The 26,524-nt window shown below is 35.6% G+C and overlaps 1 protein-coding gene across 3 annotated transcripts in view; it reads right to left on the reverse strand.

Annotated features, from left to right (window-relative positions):
* The window catches only part of HOMER1 (homer scaffold protein 1), a 150,161-nt gene that overhangs the window by 67,030 nt on the left and 56,607 nt on the right, over nucleotides 1-26,524 (reverse strand). For all 3 annotated transcript variants that reach the window (XM_054489741.2, XM_063665435.1, XM_063665434.1), the window contains exons 2-5: nucleotides 18,772-18,928; nucleotides 12,907-13,038; nucleotides 8,946-9,038; nucleotides 809-948 (exon numbers count right to left, since the gene is read on the reverse strand). In XM_054489741.2, coding sequence (XP_054345716.1) covers nucleotides 809-948; nucleotides 8,946-9,038; nucleotides 12,907-13,038; nucleotides 18,772-18,928 — 522 coding nt within the window. The remainder of the gene's footprint in view (nucleotides 1-808; nucleotides 949-8,945; nucleotides 9,039-12,906; nucleotides 13,039-18,771; nucleotides 18,929-26,524) is intronic.

Genomic DNA, 26,524 nt, shown 5'->3' on the forward strand with positions numbered 1-26,524 from the left:
TCCTAATTTTGACTAAAACTAACCTAGTGAAAAGTTTCCAAAGAAGGATAAAAAATTAACTTTAAAACAGATGACTGATAGGTACTTGTTTTACATTTGCAAGATTGCAATTGCACAGACCTCCTTACATCCTAAATATAACAAGTACGGCCAATAATTAATGTAACTGGTTTGGAACACATTTAGGATAAATAGTATGTTTTCAGAGAAACAGATTCTTTCAAAATTCAAAAGCAAGTGAAGACTTATCTCCTGTTAGTTGGTGTGCAAAGATAAATCTGCCATTAACATTAACAAACCCATGCTAAAAGTTATCCCACTGTTTCCTTCTGTGAAATCATGTGGTGAGATCACCTCAAAGACTATGATAAAGCTTAATTTCAGAGTGGAAAGCCTACTTAAAAAAAAATTCCAATTTATAACCTTCAAGAACATACACAAAAATAGAAACCAGGTAAATAAAGGAGGCCTTTTAGAGGCTATGTTAAAAGACAGGTAGAAGCAACTTACAAGATTTTATTTCACTGAAAAACAATTTGTACTGTAATTAGCCTAGTGCTCCTTTTTCTACATAAAGGAAATGTTCACTGCAGTCCATCTATGCAACTATAAACTATAAATTAATTAAAAAGTTTGTGTATTTCATTTCTGAGGTTAACAGAAGCAGTAAAAAAAAAAAAAAAAAAAAAAAAAAGTCAAAGTCAACCTAGAATTTTCACTCTAAGCTTGTAACTACAAGGGTTCCTGAAACCAAACATTTCCATATTTACACATTTACTTAATCATAATTGCTGAATTGAATCTGTACCTATGTGAAAATGACAATGCATTCTGAGTTGGTTCAGCCCTTGGCTCTGAGTTCTGTGTCACATCAGGTGTTCTTTCATCATCTGTCCCGTTGATACTTTCTGGTGTTAAAGGAGACTGAAGATCCCCGCCTGCGGATTCCTTTAAAAAAAGGGGTGGGGGATAAAAAATAGTTACACTTTTGTTAAAGTACACAATATCATCTTGAGGTTAAAACTGCCTTTGATGTATGCTTACTGATGAACCAAATTTCAACTGAAATTTGAGTCAAAGACTTAAAAAAATAAAACGTGGAAATTTTTATTTTTTATTCATGGCAAGCTATGAGAAAAAGTTTTTTGAAGCTGGGCTACTCACAAGAAAACTCTCTGAAACATACAATTTAGAAATGGAAATATAACACAATTTAGAAACAGTTTCAAATAATTGAAAAATGTTTGGTTTATTTAACTAATTGGTCAGAATAAAAGATATTCAAAGAATTACTATACTTCAGAAGAAAAGATGCACAAAAATGCAAGAAGATGTGATTTTGGTGGAAGAAGTAGATAATGGAAAGGGTACAGGAGAAGAAGTGGATGAGGGGACGGGGAGGGCAAAGGGGTGAATGAAATTTGCAACACGTTTTATCTGCCCTACTTTTCAATCCCTATAGAGCTACTTAGAAAAGCAAGAAGAAATGCCTCTATAACCTATTATCTATAATGATGTTAGTGCATTTCAACTTATCTTGTCTGGTACTCATAATGGAATTACTTTTCTTCACAAAATTTCCTGTCTTATTTCTACTTTTCATTAAGATTTGCCTTTCAAAGTAAATTTATTTAAATAACATTAAAATTTATGTCATTTTAAATAAATTGAATTTAAAATGAAGCTCAAGCTGACACTTATGTCTGCCACCATCAGATTATCTAAATTTGATATTGGAAATCAGAATGAGGAGTAATTTGATAGACCTATTAACTAGTGGAGGTGCTAAAACCAGACTGTTAAAGAGCAGCTTGGTGGACCTCTTATGATGCCTGGGCAATAAAATGTCACAATTGAAATATCTGTCTATATTTGGGGGAAAAAATTAAGTGTCTAAGAGGGGAATGGTTAGGAATGATCATAATTTGTCAACTTAAAAAAATACAAGATTTCCTCTAATAAAAACAAGACAAATATGAGCAATGTAGCATATAATTTTTAAAAATCAGAATGTAAAACAGTAATTGGGTTATGATATTTATATCCTTCACATTTAGAATGTTACACATGAAGTGCTAGAAAACAATATGTAAATATTAACGTGGTGAGACTTTTGTTTTTTGGACTTCTGGTTTTATACTGCTGTATGAATTTCATTTCACATTTAAGTATTTTAACTAATGGTTCCATAATGCTATAAACTATACAAGCTGTTAAAGATCAAAAGGATACTTTCTTAATTCCACATTATCACTTAACCATTTTTCAATTTTCAGTAAAACTTCTAATTTTGACCTTTAATTTCATTTTTATTAAATCTTTCTCCTAAATCAGCTGTTTCCTTTAGCTGACAGTCAATGCATGAATAAAATCTATAGTATAATCTGCCAATATAAAAATGTTTTACAACAAAGTCAAATCCTATTAAGTGAATAATGGGAATAGCAATCACAAAGTGACTACTTCTAGGTCAGTTATGGACCATATTAATTAGTCAGAAAAAATTTACACAGCCAGTAAGATATCATAAAATAATCATCGCTGGTATTAACAAATCAGGCTTATGTCTCTCCAAGACAGGCCAAGCCAAACTAAAATAATGAAAGGTTGAATGTACAACCTGCTAAACAGTTAAATTGGTGAAGATTCAATTCAGTAGAAATGATAACAGAAACAAATTACCAGCCGGGACACAGTGGCTCACGCCTGTAATCCTTGGGAGGCCAAGGCAGGCGGATCACCCGAGGTCAGGAGTTCAAGACCAGCCTGGCTGACATGATGAAACCCAATCTCTACAAAAATACAAACAAAATTAGCTGGGCATGATGGCAGGTGCCTGTAGCCCCAGCTATTCGGGAGGCTGAGGTGGGAGAATCACTTGAACCTGGGAGGTGGAGGTTGCAGTGAGCCAAGATCGCTGCACTCCAGCCTGGGCAACAGAGTGAGACTCCATCTCAAAATAAAACATAAAAATAAAAATAAATTACCTTATTGAACTTAAAGGGTATAACTAAGGTTAGCAATTAAGGATTAACTCAGGGATTTGCTGGAACTGGGTGACAAGGGTGTGCAAAAGTACATTAGGATCAAAAGAGAGAGAGGAAGAGCAGTAGCAGTTTGACTCATGGTTGTTACCATCTTCTGGGATAAACGCTCCTGTCACTTTGAGGGTAATATAAGAGGGAGTAGGGTTTGAGGCATGGAACTTGGGGAGGCTACAAATGTTAATGCTACTAAAGTAGAAAGACTGTTCCCAGGGACAAGTTAAAAAGGGGAGAAAGAAAGGGATAGAGGTTGTAGCAATTCCAACATCTCAAAGCAGCAAGTTTTTCTTCAGAAAACTTGAATATTAGCTATATTTAAGTAAAGGCATAGTTATCCTAGGTCATTATACCTAAAATAAAAAATAAAAAGCCCACCCAAAGCATGGTATTTTTTTTTTAATTTAATTTTTTATTCTGAACCAATCGAGAACTTGGGTTTTTTTAGTCAGTTTTAAAAATATAAAATTAGTATTTACTGATGAGAAACAACAAAAAATTCCAACAGTACATGAGGGCACAAAAGGAAAATGAAACCCTCTTTCCCTCCAACTACCGCAGAGGTAGCCAACAGTATTCTGTAAAACCTTCCAGAAATTTTGCATATGCTAAAAATAGTACTTGAAACATGTTTTTTATTTAACATATTCTAAGCATCTATTTCTTTTTTAATCTAAATTGTATGTAATTTCCTAAACATCCTACTTCAGTTATTCTTTTCTGGGGGGTGTGTGTGTGTGTGTGTATACCCAAAGCTGATAAGAAAAATGAAAAAAAAAGCAAAAAATAAAATGAAATAAAAACAGATCAAATAATCTTTTCTATTGACTTTATATCCTTGCTTTGAGAAAATAAAACCACTTACATCTTATTTTGTTTCTGAGAAACTCTCCCTATAACTCCCACCAAAACAAATAATCTACAGTAAGAAAAAGGACAGTAACACTGAAGAAAAAATTTATTTTTGGAAGAACAAATCTGAGAGAATATCAATGAAATCAAAACTAACAGATGCAACCTATTATAAAAAAGGTACCTGAGCACAGATGTGAGATTCAGGAAATGTTTCTTAAGAATTCTCTCTTCCTACCCATTTGTGAAGTGGGTAACTTAAGTGAAAATTAAAATAAAACCCACAACTGAAATTCTGGCTATGGAAGCCAAAAAATGAGAAATATTGTAGAACACATGGAAAAAAACTGACCTTGACCCTCACTCTAGGACAAGCCTTTAGGGTGGTATCAACGACCTACTGTGTATGCAAGGGTGGGCTGGGCAGGTATGCAGCAGCACTGCCATGACCCACCATACCAAATACCACTACCACTTTCCATTTCATGCCAATAAAACCGGAAATTAAATTCCCATTACAGTTCCCACCTTGTTGGCTTAAGGAAAACAGGGCCCTCTCTTTACCATTTAACAAACATTCATGGAAGACCCAGTCCATTCCAGTGTTTTATACTTAAACAAAGATGAGAACACTACTGTTTTCTCAGCAGAGGGCCTGACAGAAAAACTGGGGAGGAGTTCATAGTCTTGAGATCCCATGGCAGTGAGAACGGAAAGAAAGAAGACAGCAAAAGGATACATAAAGGAAGATGAGGCTGAGCTCTCAAACAAGATCCTCATATCCTCAGTCATACATTTTTCCTATAGTTGGTCACCATCCAGAGCCACCATTTCTGAAATCCATTTTGTGACAACCACAGAAGTTCTTATAATCTGACTTTCTGGATTAATTTCTGCTCTTCCTTCGCTATGTAAAGTATATTGGCTGATTGATGCTTAGGGTTAGTGGGTTAATTGTTACTCTGCTTGAATATTTTGCAACCACCAGCTGCATCAAATGCTTACCAAGAGTCAGCTGTATGTGTCCCAAACCTGTTTATGCCAATTCTATTTATATAATTATAAAACTGAATTAAGTACTATGTAAACTACTGATTTTGAATGCAAAACTAGAGTGGTTATTTTAATGAAAGCCAGGCTAAATACTTTGAAATGACTAAAATGTAAATGGCTAAAAAATTAAAATAAAACTCACAACTGAATTAGGCATATATAATATTCTACAATATAATATAATATCTAACATAGGAATAGCTTCAGCATCTCCTAGAAACTTGTTAGAAATGCAAATCCTTGGGTCCCATCTTAGACCTACTAAATCAGAAACTCTGGGAGTGGAGCTCACCAATCTGAGTTTTAGCAAGTCTTTCAGGGAATTCTGATGCAGAATTCTGACGCATAGTATTTTTCAAATACATATTGTATAAATATACAATTAAGGCATCTGAATTTTTAAAGATAACTGTTAGTGCCAGACACTATGTTAAGGCCTTACATCATCATCCTCCCCATTACAACCACATCAGTTGTTAACATTTATTAGGCATTTACTACTACATGCTAAGTACTTTCTAATCCTCATTTAATTCTCACAATATTCCTATTAAGGACATATTGTTCTCATTCTCATTTTATAGATGAAGAAAAACAGAGACTTACCTAAGCTCAGAAAACTATTAAGGGTTGAGCCCAGTTTCAAATTCAGATTCTAGAACTCCCATTATTAACCATGACCTGACACGGTGTCATTACCATACTTATTGATGATGATCAATGATTCTATAAGTAATGTAATACTCATGTTATAAATGTATAAACACACTTGTGTTAAACAACCAAGTGTATTACATGGCAACAGAAAAGTAATTTATATCTAGGTTTGTCTGACTCAAACTTTTAACCAGTCTCTTACACCTCCCTCAAATAAAAACAAAAGCTGGGACCAATCAAGTTTCTACTACTAGCGATTTTCGTGTTTAACCTATTATCAATTATCCCACTTAACCATTCTTTTGCTAAATTCCAGAGTTACGTTACATTCTTCAGGCAGCATTAATTCAGCAGATTGGGTTAAACCACTGAGAATCAAGTAGGGTAGGCATGGCCAATGGTCATACAATTCAAACTAAAACAGACACATTAGATATTGTCACCCAGGCTGCAGTGCAGTGACATGATTGTAGCTCACTGCAGCCTCAAACCCCTGGGCTCAAGTAGTCCTGCCACCTTAGCCTCCTGAGTAGCTGGGACTACAGGTGCATACCACGCCTGGCTGATAAATGCGTTTTAAAAAACGATTCTCTCTGGCTTCTGTATATTAAATTGACAATTAGGCTTCAAATGTTTTGATAAGATAAATTAAGGTCCATATATTTTGGCTCTCAAATAGTGATGAACTTAAGATATTTCCTTATTCTTTATATTTCACAGTATTTTTCAAATATAAGCATCTTTTATATATTCCTTTAATCAAAGCAGAGGCTTAAAGTCATTCCTTCCACCAAAGAGGAACAAGGTCTTAGCAGCAACTTATAATGGTTCATGACCAATTCAACTAAAATGGAAGTTACGATTAGAGAAACAGGAACTAATTACAATGGCAAAGCTTAATCCATCACAATTTTATTAAAATCCTTTGAGTACTCTTTTACTGAATGTGCTGTCTGTTGGATCTTCTTATAACACTGGAATCACTCACCAGAGGAACTAGAGCTCCCAATATGTATTGCCACTTAATTTAAATGGGGTTTTATGTTTAAAAGTATCACTACACCTTCGCAGCACTTAGAGAAGACAGATTCAAGAGAAGTTTCAAATGATCATCAAAGTTATTCCAGGTCATTTCATGTACAGACGTATAATGGAGCTTTGGCTTCAATTCAGAGTACACCTTTAGTCTGAGGGAATATGTACTTAAAAGATCTCTTCTTTATTCTTTTTTTTTTTTTTTTTGGAGGAGTCAGAACACACACAACATTTATTGTCATCATTTGCCATCTTACATGGGTGCAGTTTGTGGCTTTCCAACTTTATTCTTATTAAAAAAAAAAAAAACAACTCTCTATACCAGTAGTTTTCCAAAGAGAGCTGGGTGATAGAAGTGGAGAGGGAGATAAAGAATAAATAATTTTCTAAACTGTTCCAATCATTTGGTTAGTTATTAAATTCCAAGGCAATTCCTATTTTCTTCAAGAAAGTTCCATGTAAATCTGCTACTACTGACATTATTCCAGAGAAACATTTGTAACATCTGATTCTTCCTTTCCATAAAAGCTACTGAGCACAGTTCAGAAACAATTACTACAGAGGAGAACAGCCAAGAGCTGAATCCTACTCGTAGGATACAATTAAAATAAAAATTAATTTTAGAAAAGCCTACTATTAAAAAGCTGAAAATAGTGGCATTCTATATTAATCATATAGTAAAACCATTGTATTGTAAAAGTACCAAAATGTAACTATTTAATCAACTTTACTTGGAGATATAACTTCCAACTTAAGGAAGATTACGATGGACAAGTAAAAGGTCCTTTGTTAAAAGAAAAAGTAATACTTTTGTAAAACCTATAACCATTGTCTCAGAGCTAAACATAAAGATGTTCCAACCGTCAGATTTAAGTATACTTTAAAAGTATGTAAAACAGGCAGGGGCAGTGGCTAACGCCTGTAATCAGCACTTTGGGAGGCCAAGGCAGGTGGATCACTTGAGGCCAGGGAGACCAGCCTGGCCAACATGATAAAACACCACCTCTAATAAAATGCAAAAATTAGCCAGGTGTGGTGGTGCACGCCTATAATCCCAGCTACTTGGGAGGCTGAGGCATGAGAATCACTTGAACCTGGGAGGCAGAAGTTGCAGCGACCGGAGATTGTGCCACTGCACTCCAGTCTGGGTGACAGAGCATGACTCTAGCTCAAAAAAAATAAATAAATAATAAAAGTATGTAAAACAAACCCTATTGTTTGTGCGTGTGTGCACCCCCATGCATGTATTTTAACTTTATGTATATTATGACATTCTGACATCTTTTAAAAAAATTTTCTGGCTGCAAAGAGACTGCTTCTCCCCTCTAGGGCTAGCTAATTCTTAAGGACAGCAAGAGCCCAGTCCAGACCATGCCTCTGATATGCAAACTAGCCAATCCAGAGCCATACCTCCTCTATCTGATCCATACATCTGATCCAGGAGACAATATTCCTCTAACTTAATCCATCCCAGGGCCAGTTACCAGACAATGAGGGACCACCCCTACAGTTAGAGCCCCCTGAAATTATTCAACCCAGCCAATCCTAAACTATTTCCCCTCCCCTGCTTTACCTTTCCAATGGAAATTCCAATAAAGCTCTACCTCAGCTTTCCCCTCACTCCTGCTTTCTGTCTCTTGACCATCTTAAGACTTTCCCTGTTTCTAGGACCAGCAAGTATAATAAACTTGTTTTCCTGAACTTTTCCTATGACTCCCCTTGTGGTTACATTTGACTATCACATGATCTTTATGTACTTTTGCTAAGTTACAAGCACATTAAATAATTTGAATTGAATTACTAAATTGAAATTTTGATTAAAAATATTCTTGTAGGCATTGGCATATAGAAAAACCTTTTTCCACCAGTACAAATTAAGTAAAGGGTGCATTTCTCTCTCTCTTTTTCTTTTTGAGACAAGGTCTTGCTGTTGCCCAGGCTGGAGCACAGTGGCACAATTATAGCTCACTGCAGCCTCGACCTCCCAGTCAAATGATCCTCCTACCTCAGCTTCCCAAGTAGCTAAGACCACAGGCTTGCACCACCACACTTGGCTAATTTTTTTTTTTTTTTTTTTTTTTTTAATTTGTAGAGATGAGGTCTCCCTATGTTGCTCAGGCTAGTCTTGAACTCCCGGGCTCAAGTAATCCTCCCACCTAAGCCTATCAAAAGTCCTGGGATTACAGGCGTGAGCCACCACACTAAAGGATGCATTTCTGTGTGTACTTTGGAGATTTAATTCTGGCATGAAGGATACTATCTGAAATGAACAAGGTTCATAATTAAGAATAGAAATGATATACCCACCTGTGAAGGTGTACTGGTAAGTTCCATCTTCTCTTGTGATTTTTCCTTTGCTAGTCGAGCAGCTTCTTTAAATTCCTGAAACTTTTCTGCAAACTGAATGTATAAAGACTACATACATTAACCAAATAAAAATAGGTCACAGTGCCCACTTTTACCTTAGTAAAGTTATTCATTTTCTGAATAACTGACTCTACACAAGCAATATAGCCTCCAAACCAATTATAGCTTCTAATATGAAAATGACAGGAAATGAAACCTAATTCCAAACATTTGTCTGTGCACTATGAAGTATTTTGACAAACCTTATTCAAAACATCATGATATATCTAAGTTAGACTTCAGAGTCAGCTAGCTTACCTAAAGGACTCCTGGTTGTTCAGAAATAATTTACTAAGACCAAGGTAGGGGAAAGAATCAGTAAACATAAGCATACTGTGCTATGTTTATCATTGAGAAAACTGAATTTCACAAGCAGCCACTTGTAAACATCACAGTATTTAGAAAATGCTTTTAAATTTTACTAAAATATAAACTCTCATAATACACAATGCATTTTATTTTCAGTAATACAAATAGTAATATTTACTATTTTCACTAACTGACATAACTAAAAATTTATTTCCAAAGATTCTTAAATAGCTCACGTACGGCAGCAGAAAGGAATAATACTCAATGGTCTTTAAGATGGATAACAATTTCAAAACAAAAATTATTGTACATGAAATGCTAATTCTTAGGAACTCATAGGAAACTATAAAACACCCTAGCCACAAAGAATATCTATTTATGTTTTGGAAGTGGAAGCTAGTCTATCACTATTATCAGTGAGAATAAGTTAAGACTACATAATAATTACATTTAAAAACCCCAAATCCCTATGCAACTTAAAATATCTGTTAGAGTTGGTAATTAAAACACGAAATTATAGTTCCTTTCTCAAACCCTCATAAACCAACTCTGATTTCATTTCCATCTTGGGAAGAAAAATTTTGGAAGGAAAGGCCTATGATACTCTAATCTTGGCGAGATGGAGGAGGGTCAAAATTAAAGCCGTCGTTATCACAACTTTTCCTTCTTACCTTAAACCTTGTCACTTCTACCTATAATATGTATCTTAGGAAAGTGAATTTGTGCTACTATACTTCTCTAATTGAACAGAGTATCTCCAAACAGTACAACATCTGAATACAAAGCTACAAGGGTCTCACTCACATTGGTGGAAATGAAATCAAAACAAAACTTCTCTTTATGTAATCTGAAATAGTATACAAGGTTTTTCTTACACTAATTTAACATTCCACAACAGTTAATCTTTAAAAGCCTTCTCAACTTCGTAAAAATCTACACTATTGCTAATTTGCATATCCTTAGTTTTCAGCAAAAGAAAAAAGTGATAGCTTAGATTTCCCGTGATAACAAAATACAACTTAGTAAGCACTCTAACAATCCAAGCATAGCTGGAATTTTGCTCATACCATTCAATCTTAAGAGACCACATATTTTTTTTTCAACGATGGTACTTTCCCTTATTTTGAGATGTCTTTGTCTAGAATTGCCTTCTCCGAACCCTTATAATGTTTTGACTTACTCATGGCTTTTAACTGATAAAACAAGCTAGAATATTTATGTACTTGCTTTGTTTATGTAAAATATTATCAACTCCTTTGAGCCTCCTACAGTCTGCAAAACACCAAAATTAATCTACAATGTAGCCTGAAAAATAAATTATGATTTTGTCATCTCTGTATCAAAACATTCTGAAGAGACTGATCTGAAGCTCTTGGAGCCAAGTTCTGTGAGTATATAAGCTAGAATTGGCTCCAAGAGCTTAAGAGCTGTTTCCCAATATTCAACCCACCCTCAAATACTAGGAGATTTACCACCAGTAAGGCTGGTCAAAAGCATATGCTAACTTTAAAGAAGAAAAAAATTAAATTAAAAAAAAAAAGCCATTCTCAGAGAAAAGTTCAAACAAGGGAAAAGAGTAGAACTGACAGAAGTTAATAAACTATTCCTTTACTACATTAGCTAGCTGCTCAGTAACCTGAAAGATGTAATGAAGAACTTGATTTACAGACAAAATTACTTAGCCCAAAAAGCATTTAAGGCAAGTTTATTTGAGAAAATAATCCATGATTTAGTTCTTGTATTGTCAAGTTAAGAAATTCAGCAAGATATATATATAGATTTTTTTTTTGCTATAGTCTTTAATAGGCAATAATAAAAAAAAAAACACAACACCAAGTTCTAAAAAGGTTCTGAATGATGGCAAAAGTATTAGAATAAACATATAATTTCTCAACAGAACTGTTTATGGAAGGGCAATGTTCAATGGAAACCTGTATCCTAGTTATGCTGAGATACTTTGAATGTAAAACTCTTATCTTTACCACAGTTCAAGAAATACATTTAAAGAATAAGATGTGTACAAGAGAAACCAAAATGATAATATTTGTTTGTTGTTGTTTTTTGAGACACAGTCTTGCTCTGTCACTCAGGCTAGAGTGCAGTGTCGCAATCTTGGCCTCTGCCTCCTGGGTTCAAATGACTCTCATGTCTCAGCCTCCCAAGTACCTGGGATTACAGGTGTGTGCCACCACACCCAGCTAATTTTTTTGTATTTTTAGTAGAAACGGGGTTTTGCCATGTTGACTAGGCTGGTCTCGAACTCCTGGCCTCAAGTGATCTGCTCTCCTTGGCCTCTCAAAGTGCTGAGATTAAAGGCATGAGCCACTGTGCCCGGCCTTAATATTTGTTTTAATCATCCTACAGAAAATGATTTATAATCACCAAGGCAAAAGTTAAAATAGCCTTAAAATTGAGATTTAAACTATAATTCATATCCAAAAGATAACAAAAACACTTGAAAACAGTGTTAAGAAATGTTTATAATTAGAAGAAAATAAAATAGATTCTATATATATTCACAAAAGTGTAAGATTTCTAAAAAGAACCCAGTTTAAGAATTTGAATACAGAATAATTTCTGTAAAGAAAAACAGCTTAAAATTTAATGTAAATATAAACAGTGTATATCTACAAGAGCCTGATTTCTCTGCACTTGAATAATTTCAACTCTCTAGCCTGAGTTTTAGTAACAGATCCTGCGTATACCAAATCACATGTAAAGTATTTAAAATATATGGCTATTCTTTTAACTGAATGCTTCAAACAGAGGTTTTAAGAATAAATCTTTAGGTCTGGCAGGCACAAACTCTGAAAAAAAAAAGTGAGTTTTACTTTTCTCTTTGATCACTTAGTATACTGAGATTGTTTTTTCTTATATATTCTTTTCTGTGTAACATCCACAAGAAGCCAAGGTGCTGCTGGTATAAACATTACATGGCTTTTGCTTATTGACAGGAAAACTGTCTTATTTCCAATATTTAGCCTGGTGATGCTTTGCATTTTACTGGCCTTTCTGGTCACATGGTGAGTATTACCTACAAATTCCTCATGATGTCTATAGTATCTCAGTCTGCACTGAATCAGAGCTTGGAGTATTCCACGTCCAGATAAAGCACAATTTCCCCTAAACACAGTAATTTATATGTACCTGCTGTCTCATCAAAATGCTGAAATCTGTATCACTGTCAGCTTGAGTTTCCACAATTCAAAAGAGCTTGGTATCTGCCTATCTTGTAGACCATCTCCAATTGAGGGTACTAATCTCTGACAAAAATCCATTCTGAAGTGATAATCCCCACCTTTTAATTCCTATCACACAGACAATTAACCACATAAATCCTTCTCAACCAATGGTGACTGTTTTTAATGTGTACATTTTCCAAGTGACAGTAGAATCTAATGATCTCTTGCTTCTTGCTCTGAAGTCACTACTGTTGTTTTGAGAATATTAAATAAATTTCTCCTATATTTTATACTCTCCATTTGGTATTATATATTTAAGATATATGACTTGAAGATGAAGATTTTCATTCAAATTTTATGATTTAACTCACTTTCGAAAGATGATGTTCAGAGGAGAATCCCAATCCATAAACAGTGTTTGCCCGGCTATCAGCCCACTGGCCAAACTTCTGAGATGTTTTAGTAAATGTCATGTTTGGGGTGATGGTACTATTTATTATTGCCTAAAAAATAAAGCAAGTATGAGTAACCAGCAAAAAATCAGCAAACAGGCATTTAAATACAAGACCATTCAGTTACATAAAAGCTTAAGATTATCAATAAGCCACAACATTAAATACATAAAGATAGTTACAGAAATAATTTCTGGCATTATAAGTGATGGTGTGGAAATATGTTAACTAAAATATAAATATGATGACACTCTATCAAAAATTGCAACATTTTACACTCAAATAAGTTTACCTATGATCCAAAAAATGTCAGAGTTTTTAATGTGGTCAGTTTTTTCCTTTTGAATGTTTAGAATCAGTATTTATTAATTTTGGATGATAATCACTAGAAGAAGGTAGGCCTTAATAGTGGTTTATTTAAAAGTAGGGTACCACCCTCCAAAGAATCTTTCAAAAAGTGAAAATATACATAGAAAATATGACACTGATTTTCTTCTTTTTTATTTTTTTTTTTAGACAGAGTCTTGCTTTGTCGCCCAGGCTGGAGTGCAGTGGCGCGATCTCGGCTAACTGCAAGCTCCAACTCCCAGGTTCATGCCATCCTCCTGCCTCAGCCTCCTGAGTAGCTGGGACTACAGGCGCCCACCACCACGCCCAACTAATTTTTTTGTATTTTTTTAGTAGAGACGGGGTTTCACCACGTTAGCCAGGATGGTCTCGATCTCCTGATCTCATGATCCACCCGCCTCGGCCTCCCAAAGTGTGGGATTACAGGCATGAGCCACTGCACTCAGCCAACACTGATTTTCTAAAATCCATAATTGAGTTTCCTTCAAGCTGATTTACCTGAAATACATTATGATACAGAAAAGACTTGCAATCGTTTAGTACTTTTTCCCTTTACTCAAGGAAAAAACAAACCTCTAAATATAGAGGTTCCTTGCTAGACTTGGGAGATTGGTTCCAGGACCCCTGTGTATACCAAAACCCATGCATACTCAAGTCCCATAGTCAGCACTGCAGAACCTGCATATACGAGGTCAACCCTCTAATACTTGTTTTTCACATCCTACAAATACTGTATTTTTCGATCCACGTATAAGTGAACCTGCATACTTCAAACCAGTGTCATGAGTCAACTGTATACTCATTTCTTTTCTCATAAAGTGGTATAGATTCATGATGCTGAGAATTGCTATCATTTGTTTCACACAATTTCTTAGAAAACTAGTATTTTAGCATGTTACTAAATATTAACTTTGGTAACCACCATAATAAATTTCAACTATCATAAAATATTAACTCATTCTCTCTGCTAATACCATAAAAGTGAGGAATCATTTTTTTAGTCTAATGCACTCCAAATTTAAGATTAGAAAGTGATTCCAATAGTAACAGATAGATGTTAACAAATCCATAAGCAGTCATCTGCTGAACTCTTAAATGTGGAATGATACATCAAGCATTTTCTGAACTAAATTTGCTTACCATGTGAGCGTTTTCTGAACAAAACTAAATTTGTTTACCATGTGAACAACAGTATAAAAATAAATATTTAAGAGCTATGCAGGTATTGGAGAAGTCATAAAAATGAATGCATGACACCTGTCCTACTAAAAAAAACAGTAAAACAGAGTGGTCCCTTCCTTTCTCTCAGACCGAAGATGTGTCCACTGTTATTATATGAGAGCCCTTATGCTCAATTAAGTGTTTTTACCTCAGACAAAATTTACATATTCATACTTATACAGTTTCCTTACCCTTCAGTTCAAAAACTGCTTTTCTTAGCATGTCATTTAGGATGTGTAAAATGTGGCTAATAACTGCTCTAACTTGAACGGCATCAAATGAAGTCATCAAATGAAAGACTAAATAGGAAAGAATTTATTAACAAATGGTAAGGAATCATTTGTTTATTCAACTTTAATTGAGTACCTTTTAAATGCCAAACACAGTTCTAAAAATTTGAGACACAACAACAAGAGGGGCAATATAATTGTAAATTAGTCAAGAATAAGAGGAGTCAGTAAACATACAAGTAAATAAATAGCTGACCAATGTAATTTCAGAGAGTAGTAAGTACTGTAAAGACCATGATGTGACAGAGTGAAAGGCAAGAAATCAAGACTGGTAGGTACTGCCTTAGATTTGCTGGTCCTGAGGAGGGCACATCTGAACTGGGATCTCTGTGTTTTCTAACAGACAAGGGCATTTTATATGTGACCCTAATAACTCAGAAGTGACTCGACAACAGGTTTTATAGGCATCTAAGAAAACTGACCAATGTGCTGGTAGTTGGTCACTAAGCCCCCTCATTTTAACTATTTCAAATTAACTTCCGCTTTTACGAGTTTTATTTTCATCTCCATTCTGAACCTTTCCTTGTCTCTGTATTACTTGATCTTTAATGAAGAAAACCTTAAAATGATAGATGATCCCACACTTTTAAAAAGCTTTATTTCTTAGCTTCTTTGAGTAGAATGCATTTAAAAGAAAAATTTTAATTTTGAAAATAAATATGTCTCTCAGCCCCGGAGTTCTAGTCCTTTTAACGAAAAGAGATAGAAATGCAGTGTCATTACTACCTCATGTACGGATCACACAGTGCCCTGATCCTGGCCCTTGACCATGCTGAGGTCTCTGTAGCATAATCAGAAAACCTTAAAGCAAACTTCATATGCACAGCAGAGGCACTAAGTGAGAACAAGTGCACATTTTCTAGGCAGGGCACCTAAGGGGTTTCCAACTCAATCATGAAGAGCAGAAGTGGGGGGTGAGATGGAGAAAACACTTGTTTAGCTGAGTCAAATAAACCACTACTGCTGACTTAAAAAACAACCACTCCTGTAGGAACTGCAGCAGTTAATAGCATCAGTTTAGAAAAGTAATTAGAAAATGGAAAATGTGATAGAAAATATAACTCTGCTACAGAAGATAGATTTTGTTAAAAAATACAAAAAGCTTTTCAAAAGACATTTATGATTCTAATAATTACAATCAGCAATGTATATTCAGAAATGGAAAAATGCAAGAGCAACATTTCATATTGCTTCAGTGGGAAGAACACATGAGGATTATGTGTTAATCACGAAAATTCCTTCCTTTAAAACAACTCAAAGTATTTTAATCTGGTGAAAGTTAAGTTAGCAAATGAAATCTATTTAATCACTTACATATGGTTTCTTTTCTTGGACATGGGACTATTCAGTTGACCTTTTTTTGTATACAACATTTAACCCTCCTTTCTAATAAAGGAGAATTTTTATCTTTTTCTGTTATCTCTGTTAACCCTCCTTTCTAATAAAGGAGGCATGTTATCTGTTGTTTGGGCCCCAAAACAAAACAGATTACAGAGAATTCAAGGTTCAAATAAGGGAAAAGAAAGAAACACTCTAGAGTCTCAGGTTATAATATCTAGTATCTGTCAAACTTCACTAAACCAGTTTCAAAATACGACAAAATTATTCTTCACTAAATAAAGCTTCACAGAAATGAACTATTTCTATTTCTCAAGTCCTTTAAATCTTCCAAGTAAAAATGAAAAAATCAATTATTCAAGTAAATACATATTAGTTACTTATGTACAAGACACAAAGTGCAAACAGCCCTTGGGGTCTTATAATCTAGTTAACCTAGTTAAGGAGATAAGGAATGAGTACACAGAAAAAACAGACAAAAAGTTTAGCATTAAATTATCTTTTATTCCCCACAAAACACTAGGCAATAATCGCCTGATAATAGTATTAACAATAATAGCAGTGAGGGTTTGTATAGTGATTACTATATACACTGTGCTTTTGCCTAAATTTACTTACTCTTCACAACAACCCTATAGTGTAATGATGTAGGTATTTTTATTCATTCCTTTTTACAGATGAGAAAACTGAGGCATACAGAAGATTTTTTTTTCCCCCTTAAGAGACAGGGTCTCGCTCTGGATATAATCATAGCTCACTGCAGCTTTGACCTCCTTAGCTCCAGCCCCAATCTCCTGAGTAGCTAGGACTACAGGCATGCACCAATACACCTGGCTAATTTTTTTTTTTTTGAGATGGGATCTCACTGTGTTACCCAGGCTGGTCCCAAACGATCCTCATGCCTCGGCCTCCCAAAGTGCTAGAATTACAGGCACAAACCTCAGTGCCCAGCCCTGCATGCAGAAGCTAAATACTTTGCTCAAGATCAGATGGTGATACGGTTTGGCTCTGTGTCCCCATCCGAATCTCACCTTGAATTGTAATCCCCATGTGTCAAGGGTGGAACCAGGTGGAGGTAATTGAATCATGGGGGGCAGTTTCCCCCATGCTGTTCTTGTGATCGTGAGTCTCAGGAGATCTGATGGTTTTATATGCATCTGGCATTTCCCCTGCTTGCTCTCATTCTCTCTCCTGCGGCCCTGTGAAGACGTACCTTCTGCCACGATTGTAAGTTTCCTGAGGCTTCCCCAGCCATGTGGAACCGTGAGTCAATTAAACCTCTTTCCTTTATAAATTACCCAGTCTCAGGTATTTCTTCATAGAAGTATGAGAATGGACTAATATAGATGGCAAGCAGGTGGCAGAAACAAAAATTCAAATCAGTCAGTCTGGCTCTACAGTGTGTGCGCTTAACCCATTCATTTAATTGCTAAAATTCCTGGAAGTGGAAAGGCCTCATGGCTTTAAGAAACTGAAGACCTCATCTTTCTATACACTTTAAATCTAGAATCTTAGAGTCTGATTTTCCTTTGGAATTTATTTCTCTAAGTGAGTTCCATGAAGTTCATTGATGATAAAATGATCACCTGTCCAGGCGCGGTGGCTCATGCCTGTAATCCCAGCACTTTGGGAGGCTGAGGCAGGCAGATCACGAGGTCAGGAGTTCAAGACCAGCCTGGCCAACATGGTGAAACCCTGTCTCTACTAAAAATACAAAAATTATCCAGGCATGGTGATGCACACCTGTAATCCCAGCTACTGGGGAGGCTGAGGCAGGAAAATCGCTTGAACCCGGGAGGCAGAGGTTGCAGTGAGCTGAGATCGTACTGCTGTACTCCAGGCTGGGTGACAGAGCAAGACTCCGTCTCAAAAAAAAAAAAAAGGGATCCCCCAACCAACTCTTCTGAAGGGCACACTGTCCTCTAAGCACTGATTTAAGTGCTTTGCAGATATTAACTCATTTAATCCTTACAACTACCAGTACTGAGTTGAGAACAATGAGGCTCAGAGAAATAATCTGCCCGAAGACAAAACACTCAGTAGATGGTGGAGTTGAGATCTGAACCCAGGCAGTCCTTGCTCCTATTACACTAATTGCCTCTCCTAAAAATAAAATAGGTTTTGCCCTTATACTTCTCTTGAGAGAAGAAATGTCAGCTTTAGTATTGACACTGACAAACTTCATAAGATATAGGGACTTTAAACTGCTACTAGTCTATAGCAGTATATTTGAAAAGAATTAGAGCTCCTAGAATTCTAGACCATGTCTATTCTGTCCACCACTATATTCCTAGTACCTGGCATAATGCCTGACACATAACAGATATGCAATGAACATTAAATAAATGGAATGACCTGAAATTTGTAGAATATTTTGGCACGTAACAATGTAATAAAGTGGTTAGTGAAAGTAATTTAGTGGACAAAACATGTTGCTACCTTAATAATCCGTTTTGTTTCTTAAAAGTTTTAAGAACTCAAAAGGAAACATTTTATATTAATGAAGATAAAATCTTCTGAATAAAACTAAAATGTCATACTGAAAAAAGCAAAAACAGCCAAATCATTCAAAGTAAACGTAGCTTACCTTTGAGCCATCTAAACTGATTATCCTATACACATTTCTTGTGCTGTCATAGAAATAAGACACAGTAACTGCATGCTTGCTGGTGGGTACCCAGTTCTTCTTTGTGTTTGGGTCAATCTGGAAGACATGAGCTCGAGTGCTGAAGATAGGTTGTTCCCTGCAGGGCAGAAAAGAAAATGATGGACTGAAAGCAGCCAGTTTTATTTCACTAGACAAGAGAACATGAAAACTGCAAGGATGATTCTGCTTAATCCACAATTTCCACATACCTGAAAGTAAGAGAAACTTTCAAATTTGCATATTCTAAGTATTCAGTCATAAGGTTTCTAAAAACAATTATAGTCAATCCTCATTATTTGAAGAGTCTGTACATGTGAATTCACCTACTCACTATAATTTATCTGTAACCGCCAAATCAATACTGTGACACATTCGTAGTCTTTCACAGATACACACAGGGCAGTGCAAAACCATGCATCACCTGACATGGCACATTTCCATCTGAAGCTGAACAAAGTGACATTGCCTTCTTGTTTCAGCTCGCATACTACATTTACAAGTGTCCTTTTTATGGTCTATTTAGCACCATGTTTTTCACATTTCACACTTTGTTGGTGCTTTTACTGTTTAAAATGGCCCATAAGCATCATGCTGAAGTGTTCCCAGATGCTAGCTGTTCCTAGGTGCAAGAAGGCTGTGATGTGGAGAAAATATGTGTTAGATAAGTTTCACTGAGGCATGAGTTACAGTGCTGTTGGCCATCAGTTCAATGTTAATGCGTTAACAATATATATTAAGCAAGGTGTCTTTAAGTAGAAACACACATAAAACATGGTTATGTACTGATTAGTTGACGAAAATGTCGTGAGCAGAGGCTTGTAGGAACGTGACACAGTATTTTTCCCTAAGAGCAATGGTTCAGTACAGTATTTGCTAACTTAGTGTTGCTGGCACCTTCATGGAAGATGTGAATAATGAGAATAAACTATGCTCTGCTAAAATACAAGTATCTTATATTTGACTCTTACAAGGTTAATATTTTTACCCACTTAAAACCACATTTAAAACCCATTTAAACACATTTTACCCATTTAAAACCCAGAATAATCTGAGAATAGGTAAAGAACTTACTGGAAAACATACATTCACTATAATCGCTACTATACTTAAAAGTCTATGGAAAACAAAGTTGCTGAAACCACAAATATCTCTTACTTAAATCAAGCAGGGCCTTAAAGATATAGATTTTTAAAATTACAAAGAACCAAAACTAATAAAAAATACTTATTTAAAATATCATTACAGAATTCTTCACAGTATGAACAACAAGCATAAGATGATCTATATATAATAGAAGCATTGTAATTCAAAAATTTCCAAGTTCTGAGTAAAAATTATCTTGGAAGCAGCATTTATCAAGCTTGTTTTTTTAAGAGCCCAAATAAAACTCATTTATTTCATTTCACTACACATCTTTCTTTTCTAAAGCAGTTCAAGGTCATAAAGAAAATTTTAATTGGTAATATTTAATATTAAGTAAATTAATTTTAAAATTATGAAGAATTTTAAAATTTCTAAAATTTTAAATTTGAAGAAAGGAAGGGTAAATATGGAGAGGAGAAAAATTAGAAAAACGGCAAGGCAAATCTGAGTCCACGGCAAAATGGCTCTTAAGGTTAATAAGCGGTTGGGTGACTCCTATATCCATTTCAACCCTTAGAGAGTTGGTATGAAAGGGAGGTACCTTCCCTGTAGGTAACCTGGCTCTTTCCTAGTTTTATTTCTGGAAACCTCCTATAAACTTTTCTTATTAAAGAATCTCTCTTAAAAGAAAGTGATATATTTTGTGCCACTCCCTAAAAAATGAAGTGGAGCCATTACTTCTTGTTTAACTGCCATTACATATGGATTCATTTAATAATTATTAACAATCTGGCAAAGCACTGTACCAGGATGATGAACTCTGAATTGGGAATACGTCTTATTCATTCCCTCTTTCCCCATCCTCAACCATTGACTTTCAGTGAGGCTGGTGCTATAAGCTTGGGTTATCTTCCAAAAACCCTGCAACCCCTATTTTTCTTTTTTCATCTTCTAATTAAAGTCTGAGGTGAAAGTATTGTTGGTCAGGCTGAGAGTGGCTAGTTACAAGTCACAGGGACATTTAATCATACACAACTCTATCAAGGCACATAAGGAAGGGAGGTAGGACACTATTCTTTACTAACTCGATTACTTGATTTTTTTGTTGTTTTCATTTGGTAGGAGTTAAATTTCCTAAATTCACCTAAATAACACAAGTTGGTGATTATAAGAATGTGTTCTAATAAACATATTTTCTAAAATAGTAAATTAGTTATTAAGATAATAATGTTGCTTTTGCAAGCTTTCTACAACCAATCAACAAATCCTTACTCAATGGAAACGCAATGTTTTCAGTATGGTAAAGACTTTCTACATCATATTTGAGTCATACATTTAATTAATCCACATAATTTAATTCCTTTCAGAATAAAAATCTTTAAGCTAGCTATCGTATAAGCAAATGCCATTTGAATATCAACTAAGTACACAGCTTTCTTTAATTGTCTTCTGAATAGCTGGTTTTTTTTAAAGAAAATTATAGTTTAAGATTTCTGTGGTCAAAAACCTGTACTTCAAAGTTATATGATAAAGACTAGAGAAATAATTTTCACTACAGATCCAGGGAACAGAATTCCTAGAAGTAATGAGGATGTTACTGCGTCTGACAGGGCATACTAATAAATGATTCAAACTTTTATTGAATATCTATTATATGCCAAGATGTAGGATCCAGATGGTCCCTGCCCTTGAAAAATTCAATTTGGTGAGAAAAGATGGATATGTTAAAAACAAAATGCTCTTCACTACGACAGATTCTCTAAAAATAAGTAACTGACAGCTATGATAGAAAACAGATGCCTAAATGAGTTTGAAACAAACTGTTGCACAGTGGGAGGAGGGCTAAGTACATTGTGTAGCAAGAACCTTAGTACAGTTAAGTTTGAGTGCCTTTGAAGAATGAGGCTAGAATGAAAAAACAGAGAATGAAAAAAGAGAGAAGACAGTTCATGAGGGTGTCTACTGAAAGCTATTGAGAGATTATAAACAGGAAATAGTTTTGCTTTTTTTTTTTTTCTTTCTTTTTTTTTTAACAGGTTCTCACTATATTGCCCAGGCTGGTCTTGAAGTCTTGGCCTCAAGCAATCCTCCCACCTCAGCTTCCCGAGTTGCTAGGATTACAGGAGTAAGCCACCTAGCTCGCTCCAGCTTTGCATTTTAGAAAGATAAAATCTGGGCCACGTGCGGTGGCTCACACCTGTAATCCCAGTGCTTTGGGAGGCCAAGCTGGGCTGATCACTTGAGCTCACAAGTTCGAGACCAGCTTAGGCAACATGAACAAAACCAAAATTAGTCTGGCGTGGTGGTGCAAACCTGTAGTCCCAGCTACTTGGGAGGCTGGGGTGGGAGGCAGAGGTTGCAGTGAGCCAAGATCATGCCACTGCACTCCAATTTGGGTGACAGAGCCAGACCTTCTCATATACATGCACAAAATTTGGCAGCAATAAAAAGGAGGTGGGTTGGAGAGAAACACTGGACACAGGGAGACTAGTCAGAACCTTACTAAAGAATCGCAAATATTAACAAATAAAGAGGATAGGAGTTTAGGGAACAGGATGAAGATGTGATAAGGGATTAAAGGTAAATTTAGGAAGTAGTATCAGTAGATAAGTAATAGATTGGATATAGGGCAGTGGTTCTCAAACTGGGGTGATTTGTTCCTCGGGACATTTCACAATGTCTGGATACATTTTTGGCTGTCACAATGAGGGAAACTGCTATTGCCATCTAGTGGGTAGCATCCAGGGATGCTGCTAAACATCTACAATGCACAAGACAGGTTTCCGCAACAAAAAATTTTCCAGCTCAAAATGTTAATTGTGCCAAGGTTGAGAACTCCTGATGTATAAGACAAAGAAGGAATCTGAGTCTCCTGGGTTTCTAGTTTGGGTAACTGAAAAGAAGACAGCGCCACTAGCAAGGATGGGACACAGAAAGTAAAGTCTAAGATTGGGGAAGTGGAAGGGGAAGATGAAGTCAGTTTTGAAGGAGTTCAGATGCCTACAGGGTTTGGATGTAGAACTCTTGGGCCAGGAACTTAAAAACACTCGTTTGGAGCTCAGAGAAAACCGGGCTGCCATGCAGAGTTTGGGGAATCACCAGATTTTATGATGGGTATGTTTCAATACTAAGCATGTCCATAAATTTCATTTAGAAAAAAGCTGTAGAAGCAGTAGAGAAGCTATATCTAAAATCTTTAAGAGATTTACATATAACTGAACTCTTAAAAAGCTATCTTAAAAATCTAGCTCTTAATCTCTTAAAAAGACCTGTAATACCTTTGAAATTGATTGTTCCAAGTGTCCAGGTATTAAAGTTAATATCTTTTCATAAACTGTATAGCACTCATAAATAAAGGTTAGACACTGCTTTCTTTACAATTCACACAAATACTAACTAGATCAAATATCAGCATTTCCCAAAGTGTGTTTATATTGAACAACAGTCTGAGAAATGAATGGTCCCTGTTTAAACAAGTTTCGCAAACACTGTGTTATATTCTAAAATATTTATAATGTACATTAGCATGTTAAAAGTTCTGATAAGTTCCGCAGTAAATAAACCAATCTAACCCCAAATAATCCAGCATCTGGAGAATTATTTGACCTCAGAACTCTTTCATGTAATATATTTACATCTCCTAGGATTTATATTTATGGCTATGAGAATCAAAAGACAAATTCTGAGGTAAATATCTCACTGAAACTTGGTCTGGATAGTTTACCATCTTTACTGATATGACTAATTATATTTATAATATAAAATTCAAGCCTTATTCAGTAATGACTACAGTATTATTTCTTAAACGGGTACTTGTTAAGAACACTCAAAGTAACTCTTCTAAAATTATTCTTAAAAAATTGCTCTAAAAATCAGTTTTAAAGACAAATAGATCCATGCCGGGCACAGTGGCTCACGCCTGTAATCCCAGCAATTTGGGAGGCCAAGGTGGGTTCATCACTTGACGTCAGGAGTTCGAGACCAGCCTGGGCAACATGGTAAAACCCCATCTCTACTAAAAATACAAAACTTTGCCAGGCATGGTGTCGCATGCCTGTAATCCCAGCTACTCGGGAGGCTGCGGCAGGAGAATCACTTGAACCCAGGAGACGGAGGTTGCAGCGAGCCAAGATCACGCCACTGCACCCCAGCCTGGGCGACAGAGCGAGACTCCATCTCAAAAACAAACAAACAAACAAACAAAAAAAACAGAAAACCACAACTGTTCTGAAATGCTTTAAACTAGCTTAGAGAAGCAAAACTACACACACACACACACACACTTTAATCATAGAGCACCATCTATTCGGTAACTTCTTACATTAATAACCAGAACAGTAAGTAATTCAAACTACTTTACTGACATAAGAAAAGCTTACTGGAGTATTTTTCTGTTGATTCATAAACGAATTCTAGGAAATTGGTGTAACAATAATTCTCAAGTTCTTCATCTTGAGCTACAATTCTGTAAAAGTACTACATACAGTGATGGATGCTAAAACTTACTATGGATGTGGAAAACTGGAAGAATGTTAAGATAACCCTGAGAAAAAAGTAATAAAATCAGAATTTTATTTTAAAAACAAGACTGACTCAAACTCACTAGAGCTGACATAAAGAATTACTACATTTAGCTCTCAGGCATCTGCGTAATAAGAAAGAAACGAGGACCATAAAAAACTAGAGCAAAACAAAAAACTTTTCCAGGAGATACATAAGTTTTGGTCTAAAGCAGACAGTTAACATTCATCACTTGGATGGCTCTGATTTTTAAAAATCAATGATGATGCTGTTTTAAAGTTACCAATGAAGTCTATACTTTCAAAAATATTGTATGATTAACCAGTAAATCTTCATCCCAAGAGAGTGCAAAGGCATAGGTCCAATAAATACAATCAAACTCAAGGAAAGGAAGAGAAACTGTACATTTCCTAGTCTACCTTTAATGCCTAGCTTACAAGTGTCCTTTTCAGATATGTAAGTGCAAATGGCTACTGCAGCAAAGGAGATTATAAAGAAGGTTATGGTTTCAAATAATTTCCTTTCTTTTTAATTTTCCAAAAGAAAGTAGCCTGAAAGTATTCTAAGTATTCTAAGAAGTATTAGAAATAAGGCTGGTAATATTTTCCACTGAGGATTTGACTCTGCTGCAGACCCTGTTCGCTGACTATCTACTAACTGTTCTTCCTTGTTGCTCCCCAACAAACCTCAGATACTCTACCCTCTTCCATATGACTGTGAGCTTCGCTAAGGATAAGCATGGCAATCCCATTCTTGCCAGAAGTTGGGTTAGGAATGGACCTCTGAAACAATTCCAAGAAATAACCAAGAAAAGTTTGCTAGAAACTTCTAGGTACACTCACAGAAAGTACATATGTAAGAAGGAATATTCTCTGAAACAATATGTTTGCATGTGACATCAGGACCTAAAGAAAACCTTACTGCTGTGAGGGGCGCATACCTGAGAACAAAGCCAACATTCTCTGTTGATAATAGCATATGGAAAAACAAAGACTCTGATTCCTTGATGATGTCACTGAACCAACAAATCACCTTATCTCCAGGTTTCTGTATGATAATAAGTTTGCTAATTGTTTCAAAGAGTTGTCATTTAAAAAACTATGCAAACGAAAACTGAGGAAAGAGGTTTACTTACAATAAACTCTGCAATAACATGCCCCCCAATACTATAATTGGTGGCAGTTCAGAACTATACAAGCTACACACTGGTCATTCATTCACTTCATAACACCACCCCACAGTATACACAATTTGATTTTGGGGTCCCCATTTAAAATTGTAGAACCAACAGAGCAATTTATAAGAATAACTGCATTGAGATGGGTGGGAAGAGGAAGAAATGGAAAGGTAAATGTGGAAATGGCAAAAATTCACTACTAGTTGACTTTCTGCAATAAGGATTTAAAATCCAAAGCTTTTAATTAAAAAAAAAGCAATATAAGAGCTTATTAGAGCTATGGAGGCAACCACTAAAAGAAATAAAAATTACATTTTTTAAAAGTAGTTGCCTCTGGGGAGGGGGCTCAATGAAGGAAGTGATAAGACAGGGGCAATTACTTCTCTTTCTTATCATTTAAGTATTGTTTAATTTTTCTTAACCTTGTATAGGTATTAAAATATCTTTCTAAAATGGCACTGTGACGAAATTACACTTACATAACAATTAATGATGGAAAATAATGTTTTAGGGGCCATTTTTGAAGACTGCCAAAGAATCAAAGAATGACAATTTTAATAGGTTGGAACTCAGCTGAGAGGAATAAGGGAAAGTAGGAGAGGAGCAGAAATCCAAACATGCCTAACTGTAGGACTACAGGTGCTGAAGGTACATCCAATTCCCGACAAAAACATCCTTCTTGATTTGAAGTAAACAAGAAAGTAAGACAAAAAACATTCTACCCTCAGCTTGCTTTTGGGTGACTGAAGTGGCAAGAGAAACTGAACAATATTTGTTCAGGCCAAAATGAGCATGACAAGGAAAGTCCAGGACTAGACGGACACTAATTACCATTTAACTTGATAGGTAATGGCTGCAGAATTTAGTTTCAGTGCCACTATGAAGTGGCATAGCATGACTTTGGATGCAGCA

This window comes from Pongo pygmaeus, chromosome 4, assembly GCF_028885625.2.
Source record: "Pongo pygmaeus isolate AG05252 chromosome 4, NHGRI_mPonPyg2-v2.0_pri, whole genome shotgun sequence".
Lineage (NCBI taxonomy): Eukaryota > Metazoa > Chordata > Mammalia > Primates > Hominidae > Pongo > Pongo pygmaeus.